General features: G+C 36.4%; 3 protein-coding genes across 5 annotated transcripts; all 3 read left to right on the top strand.

Moving 5' to 3' along the window:
* Nucleotides 1-532: 532 nt before the first annotated feature.
* Nucleotides 533-2,640, top strand: LOC117786230 (troponin C). The gene is made up of 5 exons (XM_034624342.1): nucleotides 533-689; nucleotides 760-877; nucleotides 957-1,013; nucleotides 1,262-1,513; nucleotides 2,313-2,640. Exons 1-5 carry the CDS (start codon nucleotides 678-680, stop codon nucleotides 2,339-2,341), a joined length of 468 nt encoding a protein of 155 aa, XP_034480233.1. The 5' UTR covers nucleotides 533-677; the 3' UTR covers nucleotides 2,342-2,640.
* Nucleotides 2,641-3,034: 394 nt separating this feature from the next.
* On the top strand, nucleotides 3,035-7,989 carry LOC117786229 (protein rogdi). Of its 3 annotated transcripts, XM_034624339.1 has the most exons (8): nucleotides 3,035-3,383; nucleotides 4,398-4,519; nucleotides 5,284-5,438; nucleotides 5,776-5,847; nucleotides 5,930-6,061; nucleotides 6,126-6,283; nucleotides 6,343-6,673; nucleotides 6,977-7,989. In XM_034624339.1, the coding sequence occupies exons 1-8, from the start codon at nucleotides 3,373-3,375 to the stop codon at nucleotides 7,043-7,045; spliced, it is 1,050 nt and encodes a 349-aa protein (XP_034480230.1). In that variant the 5' UTR covers nucleotides 3,035-3,372; the 3' UTR covers nucleotides 7,046-7,989. The 3 variants fall into 3 exon arrangements, with proteins under 3 accessions (XP_034480230.1, XP_034480232.1, XP_034480231.1); XM_034624341.1 differs by lacking the exons at nucleotides 3,035-3,383; nucleotides 4,398-4,519 and adding an exon at nucleotides 5,115-5,207; XM_034624340.1 differs by lacking the exons at nucleotides 3,035-3,383; nucleotides 4,398-4,519 and adding an exon at nucleotides 5,135-5,221.
* Nucleotides 7,990-8,394: 405 nt separating this feature from the next.
* Nucleotides 8,395-11,286, top strand: LOC117787528 (3 beta-hydroxysteroid dehydrogenase/Delta 5-->4-isomerase). The gene is made up of 4 exons (XM_034626074.1): nucleotides 8,395-8,441; nucleotides 9,822-10,182; nucleotides 10,243-10,518; nucleotides 10,575-11,286. The coding sequence occupies exons 2-4, from the start codon at nucleotides 9,861-9,863 to the stop codon at nucleotides 11,174-11,176; spliced, it is 1,200 nt and encodes a 399-aa protein (XP_034481965.1). The 5' UTR covers nucleotides 8,395-8,441; nucleotides 9,822-9,860; the 3' UTR covers nucleotides 11,177-11,286.
* Nucleotides 11,287-13,073: the final 1,787 nt, after the last annotated feature.

Raw genomic sequence — 13,073 nt, 5'->3', positions numbered from 1 at the left:
GGTAGCGTGTATTTTTCTATGCGTTGTCTAGCGCATGCTTCACTGGGGCATTTCTCCATATCACGCTTGTTGTTGTCGTGCAACCGTTGTCTATATATGTATCTATATATATATATCGGTCTCTGTAACACATATAGTATTTATGTATATAATTTGTGTATATGGGGAGAACGCAACGCATCGCATTATAGCTCGCTGGCTGCGGATTCATGCAGCTTCAGCCTCAATCTGTACGTTCGTTCCCTGCTCCTGATTGGATCGCTGAGATTGTTGCTGTATGTTTTCTGTTTGGAAAACCACTATATGGCTCACATTCAGCTGGCATCGCCCTCGTCTTGAACGTGGCGATCGTGGACGTTCGGACGTGCTGCGATCGTTTTAATTTTGTTTTTGATCGCGCTTTTACAGTTCTTTCTAAAAAACAATAAAATTCTGGCATCGGCGTGGAAAAGTGCTACATATTCCGTATTGTACGTCTCGGTTACGTCTTTGTGTGTGTGTGTGTGTGTGGCAAGTTCAGAGACAGCCGATCTGAATTTTTTGTGCTATATTTTGGAAAACTCAGACGCGTTGCTTCGTAGTAGGCACGAATACTCCGAGGTGATCGTTTCGTAAAATCTGTCAGATTCAGATCGATTTTATTTTTGTGTATTAACCGTACAAACAGCAGCAACAACATGAGCACCGTGGTAAGATATCAGAATGTGAAGGATTAAAAATAATTAGAAATTAATCAATGAAAATTCTTTAATTAAAAAGGATGAGGATCTGACCCCCGAGCAAATTGCCGTTCTCCAGAAGGCATTCAACAGCTTCGATCATCAAAAGTCTGGCAGTATTCCCACCGAAATGGTTGCCGATATTCTGCGTTTGATGGGTGAGTTGAGGATCTAAGAGTGTAGTTATTAGAATATCCAGAATTCCATTTTATCTGCTTCACTTTTATTCGTTTAAAGGTCAGCCCTTCGACAAGAAGATCCTTGAGGAACTGATCGAGGAGGTTGATGAGGACAGTAAGTACATTTTCATTCGTTGCTTCAATCTTTAATTTCCGCTTATTTGTGGCACAAGATTAACCGCTCTTTAAGATTGTCTATCAGTTATACTAGATATTGTATTGATTGGCCAATTGCTTGGTCATAACTCAATCTGATAGTGCCATAAATTCCATTGAGCATTCGCAATATTTCATATGGTATTATTAAATATAGAAAATTTCCAGCCGTTTAACATTTATTTATGGATTGAATTATGTTTGCAGAGTCTGGTCGCTTGGAATTCGGTGAGTTCGTACAGCTGGCTGCCAAATTCATTGTGGAGGAGGATGCCGAGGCCATGCAGAAGGAATTGCGTGAGGCATTCCGTTTGTATGACAAACAGGGCAATGGTTTCATTCCCACCACCTGCCTGAAGGAGATTCTTAAGGAACTTGATGATCAGCTCACTGAACAGGAATTGGACATTATGATTGAGGAAATCGATAGTGACGGTTCCGGTACAGTTGATTTCGATGGTGAGTTGCCAGTTCTTAAAGATACACAACAGTATGTATCTTCTAGATACAAGTATGTATCCATCCATTCAATGTGTGCTTTTCTAGTAGCTTGCTAAAAATCACCCACGTAAACACACCCACCCACGATTTGTAGCGTTCATAAATTTTTTGTAAACATCAGCTAGATGGCTATGACATCGCTCTGTTGATCTTGAGTTCTCGATTCTTGACAACCTGATCATTTTGGAGCATATCGATGCTATTTATAGGATATACCGCGCGCGACACAGAAACGAACCGAATTTCCATACATCCGAGTATATATAATAAAATGTTTTCTTTTCTTGGCATATATTATTTAATATTATTAATGGATGGAGACATGCATATATTTATTCCCACTTCTCATTTATTTGATTTCCTATACGATTTTCAACAAATAATTCTCAGAAAAATTAATATTTCCTTATTTATGCTTCCTTTTTTCCCATCCTAATTTTGAAATCTTTAAATTTGTTTTTATTAGAATTTCGAGAAATACTACACAATAGTAGTAATTTGGTGTAAAATCTAATACTTTTTATCTTTTGTTTATATCAGTTAAATAGATTTTTTTCCTAATTTTTGTCCTCCCTTTTTACATTAAATTTCCTCAGCTTTTATGCATCTTTCTTCTTCATAATATTTTTCTATTCTGTTTTTGAAATTCTTCTAAAATTACTTGAAATTCGTCTGATGTACCATTTATTTATAAATATATTGTATAATATTTTAATGCACACTTCGTTAAATGTCTGTTATTTTGTTTCATTTACAGAATTCATGGAGATGATGACCGGCGAGTAAATAAAATAAACGCAGTCCCAAGATCCACACACACACACACACACACAAATGTACACATACATACAATGACACTCACACCTACACACAATACAAAAGCAGACATACACACCTGGCACACACACCCACACACACACAGAGACACGCACACCGACACACCTGTTGGGCACACGTTTAGTTTATTTGTTTATATTTGAACATTTGTTTCATGTCGTAAACAAATCCACGTATTTAATTTCAAATTAATAGCATTAAACACTTTTGTACTACTTTTTTATACCAAAAAAAAAAAACAAACAAAATAAAAGCAAAATACTGTGTATGCAAAAACAAAATAAAAATAAATAAAAGTCAACAACAAATTCGTATTATGGTTATGCTATGCTGTCAATGCCAACCGCACACTTTGCTGATAAACTCGACGATGACGATGGCGACGACGGCGACGTCAACAGCGACGGCGGCAGCAACAACAGCAGCAGCGGCTATCAGTGAAGAGGGCGCACCTGAAGAAAGCTGACGAAAAAAAGCTCGTCAAGTTTTAACTACGTTAATGTTACATACAAAAGCGCTTGACGTTCGACGCTGACGTTGGCCTCGACGCTGCCGTCGCGTCGCTGCTGCTATGACTGTTGTAGTTGTTGTTGCTGTTGCTGCTGCTGTTGCTGACTGCCATTGACCAATTCGACTTGACGGTGTTGTCTTTGGGCCGTCGTCGTCGGTTCAGTTGCTTGGCTGTGGCTTTTGTGTGCGCTTGCCGTTGTTACTCATAGCTGCCTGCCAGTTTGGAGCTACACCTGATCGCCGATTGTCGATTGCCGATCGCCGATTTCTGATCGCATGTGCACCCACTAACAACTTTACCTTAACTTAATTCTAACGTTCGTGCTTTGGCTTTGGCTTTCGCATTAGCTTTGCCTTTGCCTCGTGATTCGCGCGTCTCTCGGCAAATAAAAATACAAATACAAGTAGTGTGTGTGAAGTGTTTGCAATTGATAATAATAAAAAAAATAAGTTACGAATTATTAACAAATATGCCGCAGAGGTAAATGAGCAACGAGTACCGTTATTTATATCTAACAGTTAGTCGTGTAAATGTTTTGACCAAGAAAATTTGAAACAACTTAAAACCAACGGCTTACTTGCAATAAATAAGTAAACAAAACTCAAATGCAATTTAAATTGCAATCAAAATAGTTAAACCCAATAGATCTTATAATTTCATTTTTTAACTTGTTCTAAAATGCATAAGCGTTTTTCGAAAAGTTTCTTTTGCAAAATGTTTTATTTTGTCAATAAATTACTTGACTAACTGTATGAATTTCGATATGTATAAAAAAACAATAAACCTTTGTTTGTTTTGGCATTATGGGTGCTCAAGAATGTGTTAAAAAGCCCGCCGCTACTTTTTGTGTCTACAAAATTTATGGTCGCATAAATTCTTCATTTTTCTTGACATTGGCTTATCAAATGAAAAACAGAAAAAAACCGTTTGATAAATACAAAAACAACAACAACAAAAATTAACTCTTGGGCTATGAAAATTTATGCGCGTGTTGTGGCAGTATTTGTGCCCGTGTGCGTGCGTTTTGTGTGTGTGTGTGTGTGTAAAACGTCAGCAAACATCAGCATAGCTTGATAAGCGCTTACTCGTATTGTAATTTTAGCACAAAAGCAAATGCCATTAAACTGCTGACACGCGCGCTGTGGGAACCCCACATTACCATTACATGCAGTTCCAATTCAAGCGAAACGGGCAAATAATTTCTGGTGTAACAAAAAACCAGGCTCTGTGACTGACTGACTGACTTAGTGACTATCGTCGTCAACAGCTGCTGGCATGAGTCATGCGGGGAAAAGGCACAATGGCAATAACAATAACAAAAGTATTATGGCAATTAGCACTTCACATTCAATCAAATCAAGACAAAATCAAACACACAAATATGATAAGACAAACTCAATATATATTTTGTATCTCTTCAACACAAACAAATCAAGTATTAAATTGATTGAGAAAATAACAACGTGTTTTTTGTATGTTTTCAATAATTTGCAGCCCAACAACAAATTGGTCATTCCAGCCGCTACATCGACAACGTAGCGGACAATTTCAGCACCATGTGCTCAACTCGGTACCGGAGACGGCCGTGTTGACAACACCCCCGCCTCTTCGAAAACGTAAGTACTTTCTTCTACTCTATCAGCTGACAAGTGATATTCCGTTTTGAATTTAGCCCGCCCTTATTTAACCATTCACACGAAGGCGCATTTGCAGTATCAGTAGCTTCCGACTAGTCGATATTTTTATCGTAGACAACATTTTAACCAGGGCTGCATGTTGAACTAATTAAGTTTGTAACAAAAGCAAATTCATATATTCTAATATACTACATCTCATGAAAATGTGCTCGTTTTTATTTTACGCAATAAGAGCAGCTAAATTAGGTTTACAATCTGAATTGTATAAACTGCATTCTGTTTTGCATGCAATACAACACTGGGGCGCGATAATCGATTGGTCTATTAAATTACAGCTGTGCGCTGCTATGCTTCGTTGGGCTGTTATAGCTCTGTTATCAAGTTGTTCGAGATGTTGCTTTAAGCAGCTGTTAAATTCGAAATTGAGTTTTGTACCTAATTTTTCCCCAATGCTCTCGAGAAACTGGAGCTATTTCTTAATTCAAAATATATTTTCATAGCTTGACAGCAAACTGCATCAAAATTCAATATTTAAAAGGTCTCCGAATTGGCAAAATTGTATCTACGTTTTCCAGAAAAAAATTCTGCTCACTGTTAATAACATATCAGCAAAATGTTAATTTTTGGTATATGTGTGAGTTGAGTTGACAGAGACAGCGAACGCATAGTAAATATTACTAAGTTAGTTAAAGTGTTATAGTAAATGCACTATAATATATTAAACAAATGTTATAACATTACAGCGCTTTCATTACACATTGCTGGCGTTGCTGCTGCTAGCGCTGCTGCAGCTATTAGTGACAAAAACAAACGGAGATACATAACAGCGCGCAAGAAGGCCAAATCCACAATGAAAATGCTTGTCGTTGACACGGAGCGAGAGGAGGCTCTAAATTTGGTATGTGTTTGTAATTAAAAAGCCATGACAGCGGGACAATAATACCAAAATTGCAATGCAATTAATCAAGTGCGAAGTGAGTGCTAAAGCTAATTGATTATTGATTGTCTGTCTGTTTTTTTTTTGTTTCTCTCTCTCAACTTGCGCGGTCGCCGATATTATTGATTTGTACATGAAACGTGCCTTTGCTCTTTGTTTGCGAACCAACGACTCTGCTGACGCTAATGCTGACGACGGCGCTATCGCAAAACTTACACCCACAATCCACAATCCGCAAACACTCCCCACTTCAACAACAACAACAACAACGACAACAACAACAAAATCGTGAATGCAGCAAATTGAATTCGAGTGGGTGCTGAGACAAGAAGTACATGCGATATTAAAGCAATTACGAACCATACTGGTTGTAAGTACAATGTAAACTCAAGTATCTGTATCTGTATACATATATGTTATATGTATGTATGTACATGCTATTTACTTCATAGGAGTGCGCCCATAGGTTCCCCGTGCCGCTTTATGATAACGAGGGCAAGAAGACTGAAAAGTTCATACTCAGCGTTTCGCCAGATCAATTGAAGGCGGTACTTACCCTAACGGGTGACGCCATTACACAGGCGGTAAGTGATAAGCTTATTAGAAACAACTAAAAACATAAACACTAAATTCCATTCGCTTCTTTAGGATATTAGCTTTAAGCTGTGTAAGGCGCCCAGTCAAACGCAACGTACCTCAATAACACACGATTCGCCTTGGAAACTGCAGCAAGTTCAGGATGCCGCCAATCATCTACAAACAGCAATCAATCATATTGACGACGTTGATGACTCTTATCATTTCAAGTGAGTCTGTGTGTTGATTGTGTGTACTATTTATAAAACTGATCTGCTTGACATTGTAGAACCTCCGATGAAGTGCTCCATGTGATAGGAAACATTCTGGATGCCCTGCAGCGAGGTCGCAATAGCCTGCTAGTGCCCAAGAAGAAGCCAATTGAGGAGCTAATCAAAGGACGCAATATGAAATCACTTGTGCCTAATCTGCCCGAGGATTTGGCCGTTAGTTTTTATCTGCAAAGCCACAAGCTCATCATTGCCGTCTATCAGCTGCTTAACAATCAGGGAACAATGCAGTTTGACTCGCGCCAAGCGGAAATCGGTGTTCAATGGCTCAGCGATGTGCTCCTGCTTCTGATGAATGGGCAGAAACTGTGTCAGCAGCTGAAAGACAAGGTAGACACTTGTTCTTGAAATGATAAGTTACTGCTTTCATCATTCACACACATTTCCTCAACACTTCCACTCCCAGTCACTCCCAGTCGCCTTCATATTCCCATGCGGGTAGCCAAAAGTACATGCCAAGTTTAATTTAGTTGTTGGCAAATTGCCCACATCATTATGCAGTTCTATACTGTGACGCAAGTCGCCTATTAAAACGATCATACATACAAATATATATACAGTATTTATATAATATATATATAAATGTATGATTTATGAACTATTTTTAATATTTTTGTTTTTCGATTTTTGCAGATTTCGGTATTTTCGGTGTATAAAGATTTTACAGTTGGTTCGCGCTCGCCTTCAGCATTATCGTACTGAATGGAGGGATATATATTTATATATGTGTCTGTTTACATATGGCAACACAAAACAATAACAACAATAATAGCTGATAATGAAATTGTACTTGTAATAGTTAAAGTAAATAATGTTAGTTGAGAGAGTTGCTCTTTGTGACAGCATACCATAATACCTACTATATATTATACTATATATATACATATATATATATACAAAGCTATATACACCTAACTAGTTTAATATACACAAACAATCAACATTCATATATTGTTCATAGCGCGACAATTTATATATATAGAATTTGTTTTCATTTCTTCATGTCACTCCAATTATGCATCTAAATGCAATAGAATAAAAGGAAATTTACTGTGTTTTTTGTATATGTAACTAAATGAAATTGCTAGATAATTATTAATTAATTATTATTTATAGTTTGTACGATTTGTATGTGCGTACACAAATTAATATTAAAATTATCTATTTATGTTTATTAATGCACATGAAGAAGAAACCCATAAAGTCAACTATTGTAGTACTTAACAGATTGATATACATACAAACATACATACATATATTATTAACCTTATGTGTAAACTGAGCATAAACAATAACATTTACAGAATAATGTTGTAATAAACCAAACCGAAATGTGAACAGAATTTTTAATTGTACTAAACACCATTTTGTATTCCATGTATGTATGTGTTGTTAATGTTTAAGCGCGCCTAATCTAATCCAAAGTCATTTGTATCAACGGCCTTTTACTTCTCGTTTACTTTATATTTATATATATGAGGAAGGATGCAACGAAAACAATTACCAATGTACTTATTGAATATTGTAATATTTCTGTGTAATTAACACGATTGATATGAGAAAAAACAACTATTTATGTAATCTCTAAGCCTATTTAATGTCCATATTCATTTAATTGTTGTTGAATAAAAATTGAATTTTACCAACACAGTGTGTATTCAAATTGGCGCCCCAAATTCTCTCGATCGATATATGAACGTCGATAGGCGATGACTATCGATTTTAACTGACTGCAGACGATCATAGGTGGCAGCACTGGTCGATCAATTGCAATGAAAATCTAATATTCGAAATTAGACAAAATTAATGAAGGTTTGAAGTTCGTCGTAAGAAAATATGAATAATCAAGAAATTTTAACAAAAAGTCTACAAAAATTAAAAAAATTCTAGCTGGAAAAAAATGAAAAAGGTACAAAACTAGCATATATTTTCCTGAAATTTGAATTTTTTTGGGTAAATGGAGCCAGATCTAATTTTTTTACTAGATGGGCAGCCCTCGGTTTTGTGCTCAAACTCCAAAACCGTCATACAGTCAGTTAAAAAGCGACAAGCAACATAAACTGTTTGCAACGGGCGTATAAAATAAGCTGTAACTGTGGTAAGGACGTTGTCTAAACTCATTCGCGAATTGGCAATGTAACGGTACATGGGTCACTTGCAATACAAAGTCTAAGTAGTAATCAATGGCCTAATGTCCAAATAGACGGCTTAAAAGGTATTTGCAGTGCTCAATCACTTGACGCGCTCTTTTGATGTTGTAAGAGACGCGGAAACCAGTTCGCTTGTAATTGATGCTAGTTTGCCGTTGTTGTTGTTGCTGCTGTTGCTGCTGTTGTTGATGTTGTAATCGCAACTAGCCCAACGTCAAGACCTGACACAGTAACTCTTTGTTGCCGTTGTGTTTGTATATTTTGCTGCTTTTGGCCAACACAATTTGGCCATGGTCAATTAACACATAAAGAGGAAGTCAAAAAGTGCATAAATGAGCCCAAGACACTTTCAATGCTATTGATATTGCAAAAAAAAAAAAATAAATAAAAACAATAATTTTGTCACTTAAAAATACATTAGAGAAGTGTTGCTTAAGATCAAAATCTAAAGTCGCCCATAAAATAAAGAAGCAGTAAACGCTTTAACAGATCTTGTGTATTTCTTGACGTTGTCTTCATTATCATAACAACAAAAGACGCACGTAAACCAGACTCTATAAAACCGTCAAGTCATTCAACACAAGCTGACAACTGACCCCGTCGAAGGTTTCTGCACACCATGGCAAGCTACTTTTGGCTAAGACATCTTTGAAGCTGAAAATGGAGGCTTCTCTTGCCACAGTGTCGCTGGTGAACAAAGGCGTAGCCAGAATGAAAATTAAGGGGGTGTTGGCTAGAATGAAGTTGTTTTAATATATGTTTTTTAGAATTTTCTAATTGCTACCTTAAAAATTTGTGTTATTATTTTATTGACAATATTTTATTTAAGAATTTATCATTTATGAAATCTATGAATTTTTTTATAGACAAAACTTTTCCAAACCATGAGACATTTTGCTTTGATCATTCACTTAAACTAATTGTATATTTGCAAATACAAAATAGCTCTGTTATTTTTAAAATATATTTACAGCTCTTACATTAAATGAAATGGCAACTTTGATTTGTCTAAAAATTCTATCAAGCGTTGACAATTTCTTTGATAGGTAATAGACGATTCAACAATCGTAATGTGTTCTGGTGAATGTAGCTATTGTTAAAATCTTCTGTCTTCTAATAAATTACTAAGTAATTTTCTGGAAATTTTTGATTATTTTGTAGTTTTCCCCGTTCATACTTGACTACGCCCTTTTTACTGTTAGCGTGTTTTATGGCCCTTTCTTGACCAACTTGCGCATCAGTTGTTGTGTTTTTTTTTATGTCCATTGCATTTAGTTATTTTTTAGTTGTTATTACCACTTTTCTGTTTCTCTGCCTTTTTATTTTAGCAATTTCAAACGGACCACATTAGAGCATTATTAGACACAATGAGCAGCAGTGACGGTGGTGAAGTGGTGCTCGTTACGGGTGGCAGTGGATTTTTGGGTCAACATATCATTAAGCTGCTGTTGGAACAGCGTCACGAATTGGGCATTAAGGAGATACGATCACTGGATATTGTGCCGTATAGGAACAACATTGGACATGTGGAATCTCCAATGCTTCGCTCATTTGTGGGCGATATTGCTGGCGATCGTGAGAGCTTGAACAAAGTCTTTGCCGGAGTTGATGGCGTGTTTCATTGTGCAGCATCGGTTGAGATTGAATATCCACCCAACTATGCCGAACTAGAGCGGGTGAACATAAATGGTGAGCACTGTGATGAGGTCATCGACATGCTTAGATATACAATTTAATGGTTTCCCTCAGGCACCCGAGCTGTGGTGGATCTGTGCATCCAGAACAATGTGAAACGCTTGGTCTACAGCAGCTGCACTTCGGTCTGCTTTGTGCCTTTTAAGGGACGCAGCACCTTCTCGGCGATAATCAATTCCACAGAGTCCAAGACGGACACGCCTACATTGGATAGCTCGAAGTTGTGGGAACAGGATAACGAGTTTCTTATTGCTGGCTACGCTTCCAGTAAGCTGCGAGCGGAAAACATTGTGCTTAACTCCAATGGAGCACCACTCCTAAATCAGTTGGGTAAGTCACAATTTCTATATCTATTCAACAAGTCTGGTAATGCTTTGTATTCGTAGATTATCTGGCCACCAGTGCGATACGTGCTCCTCTTACCTACGGCGAATGCGATTCACATTTCATCACGAACACCTTTGACTACCTGTCCAAACGTGATTGGGTTTTTCCTCGCATTGCCGGAGTTGGTGGCAAGCAGCAGTTGGTCTACGCTGGCAACGTTGCCTGGGGTCACATTTGTGCCTACAAAGCGCTTAAGGTGTCCACCAAAGCAGTCAATGGACTGCCAGTTTTTGTCACCGATGATACGGGCATTAACGATGTTTCGCGTTTCATACAAAAGATGGCGCTGATGGGAGAACGCTTTAAGGTCAAAACCAGTTGGTGGTATATCCCCCACTTTCTGTTCTTTTTCCTGGCTTTTTTGTTGGAGTTTGTAATCCGCGTGGCCTTCCCTTATACCAAATATCGCCTACCTTTCTCGATACGCTCCATCGCCTCCTTCACGTCCTCCATGCTGATGTATAATCGACTGCGCGCCTCGATTCACATGGATTATATGCCTCTTTACGATCCCGACATCAGCGCTGAGCGCAGTGCCAAATGGTATGCCAAGTGGTGGGATGAGAAACAGCAGACCAACAAGTCCAAAAAGGCGAGATAGGCTCTGTCCGAATATATATCCATCTGTTATACTTGTTTTACTTTACTGTGCTTTGTTTTTGTTTTAATTAGTCAAATTATAATAAAATTGGGAATTGTTTGATAATCATTCATTTGAATTCGTTTTTCTGAAAAATTTAACAAATCAATTCAGTTTTAGATATATTAAAGAGGTATTCTGAATATTTCTTTCTTGGGTTTTCCGTTCGGCTTCAAAGAGAGTTTAACAAATAGATGATCTAAGATAAAGAATTTCTAAATTAAATAGGTTTAATTTTATAAAAATGTTTATCTGTTTTACAATACTAACTTTGTTATTCCTGAAAACCTTTAAAATCGGCCGCCCAATCCCAACAATGAATAACAAGACAGGCAGGTGGTTTATGTTTTTGAACAATGTTCATATTTGTTTATTAATCATTATGAATTAATTTATTTATTTCTCAGTTATTTCATTATAATTTGTATTATATATATTTTTTTGTTGCTCTAGAGCATTTCTTTGCCATTGTTTTGTAAACTTATGTACCATTATCTTAACTTATAATGCCATTATTTAATTTATTTTCATTTCGGTTTAAAATCATGTTTCTTTATAGTTTATTATGTATATATATTTATATTTAATTATTTGCATGTATTTGCATGCACATTGATGTTGTTGTTTGTTTGTTTAATGCTTATGCCGATCTAAACCAGCTCATTGGAATTCGCTTTCGGCCTCCTTCCCTTCCTTTTCTATCTGTTTTTCCTGCCTCCTCCTACAACATGCTTTATATACTTTATGTACTTATCTATCCCGTTACACGATGCGAACAAAGTGATTTCTCGTGATCAATTTCAACTTCAATTTCCACTTCAACTTCAACTTAAATTTCAGTTTCAGTTTCATTTTCAATTTCAATTTCAGTTAATGGGGTACGTTGTAAGTTGTAAATGTTGCTGCTAAAGTTTTGCATACTTATTTGTTGATATTGTTGTGTGTTAAAAACTTTTACAATTTGCTGTTGTCCGAGAGTGTGTGAAGTGTGTATAAAGGCAATAATTGCCATTTCTGAATGTGTTCGTTCTGTCAGTTGTAATGTTAGTGTTATTTTCCCATGTTGTTGCTGTTAATGTTGCTGTTGTTGCGGCCGCATAATATGTTTGCCTTCTGTTGTTGTAGTTTTTGCTGTCCAAGGGTCCTTATAAATAATTGAATTACTTTAACCATCTGTCTATCTGTCTGTCTGTCTGTCTGTCTGCGTGTTCGTTCCTCCATCATATGCTTAACATTATTGAATTTAACTATATGTTTATTTGTTGTTCTTGGTTATATAACTATTATTTATATATATTTATATATATATATGTGTATACATATATGTATTTTTTGTGTTTATATGTATGTATATATATGGGCATATTTTGCGGTCGTATGAATAGTTTTGGGCTGATCATATATATGTATAAGTTTACAATTTTATTTTTTATTTTTTATTTCTCATAGTAAATATACAAATTCGTTACCGGATTTCCTTTATAGAAATGAAAAAATTGTTTTTCTTTTATTTTCTTCTTTTTGCTTTTTTTTTGTATCCTTTAAATTCATGTTATGCTTCTATTTATGTGTATGGCTTTCGCTCGGTTGTCTTAATTGTTGTTGTTGTTATTATTTATTTACCTTGTATAGTTTGCTGTAAGTGTAGTACTGTACCAGTTTTTCTCATAACTATTACACTGTCATACATATGTATATAGAGCTTATGTACACACATTGGCGACGCCTTTCCTCATTCTAATTCTCATTTCGATTCCCATTCCCATTCCCAACTCGGATGCCCAATGTGTCCTGCTGGGACTTTAGCTACATTAAAGTTTTTTAAGTATTCTCCTCAAACGTGTGCCCGACTCAAAGA

The sequence above is a fragment of the Drosophila innubila genome (genome assembly GCF_004354385.1).
Source record: "Drosophila innubila isolate TH190305 chromosome 3L unlocalized genomic scaffold, UK_Dinn_1.0 0_D_3L, whole genome shotgun sequence".
Lineage (NCBI taxonomy): Eukaryota > Metazoa > Arthropoda > Insecta > Diptera > Drosophilidae > Drosophila > Drosophila innubila.
The sequence above is the reverse complement of the archived record's forward strand: the minus strand, read 5'-3'. Positions and strand labels throughout refer to the sequence as shown.

Coding starts and splice junctions, on each gene's coding strand:
- LOC117786230 (XM_034624342.1), top strand. Junction 878..956: donor CGATATTCTGCGTTTGATGG/GTGAGTTGAGGA, acceptor ATTCGTTTAAAG/GTCAGCCCTTCGACAAGAAG. Junction 1,514..2,312: donor CGGTACAGTTGATTTCGATG/GTGAGTTGCCAG, acceptor TTTCATTTACAG/AATTCATGGAGATGATGACC.
- LOC117786229 (XM_034624339.1), top strand. Junction 4,520..5,283: donor ACCCCCGCCTCTTCGAAAAC/GTAAGTACTTTC, acceptor ATAACATTACAG/CGCTTTCATTACACATTGCT. Junction 5,848..5,929: donor AATTACGAACCATACTGGTT/GTAAGTACAATG, acceptor TTTACTTCATAG/GAGTGCGCCCATAGGTTCCC.
- LOC117787528 (XM_034626074.1), top strand. CDS start 9,861: ATGAGCAGCAGTGACGGTGGTGAAGTGGTGCTCGTTACGGGTGGCAGT. Junction 10,183..10,242: donor AGAGCGGGTGAACATAAATG/GTGAGCACTGTG, acceptor GGTTTCCCTCAG/GCACCCGAGCTGTGGTGGAT. Junction 10,519..10,574: donor ACCACTCCTAAATCAGTTGG/GTAAGTCACAAT, acceptor TTGTATTCGTAG/ATTATCTGGCCACCAGTGCG.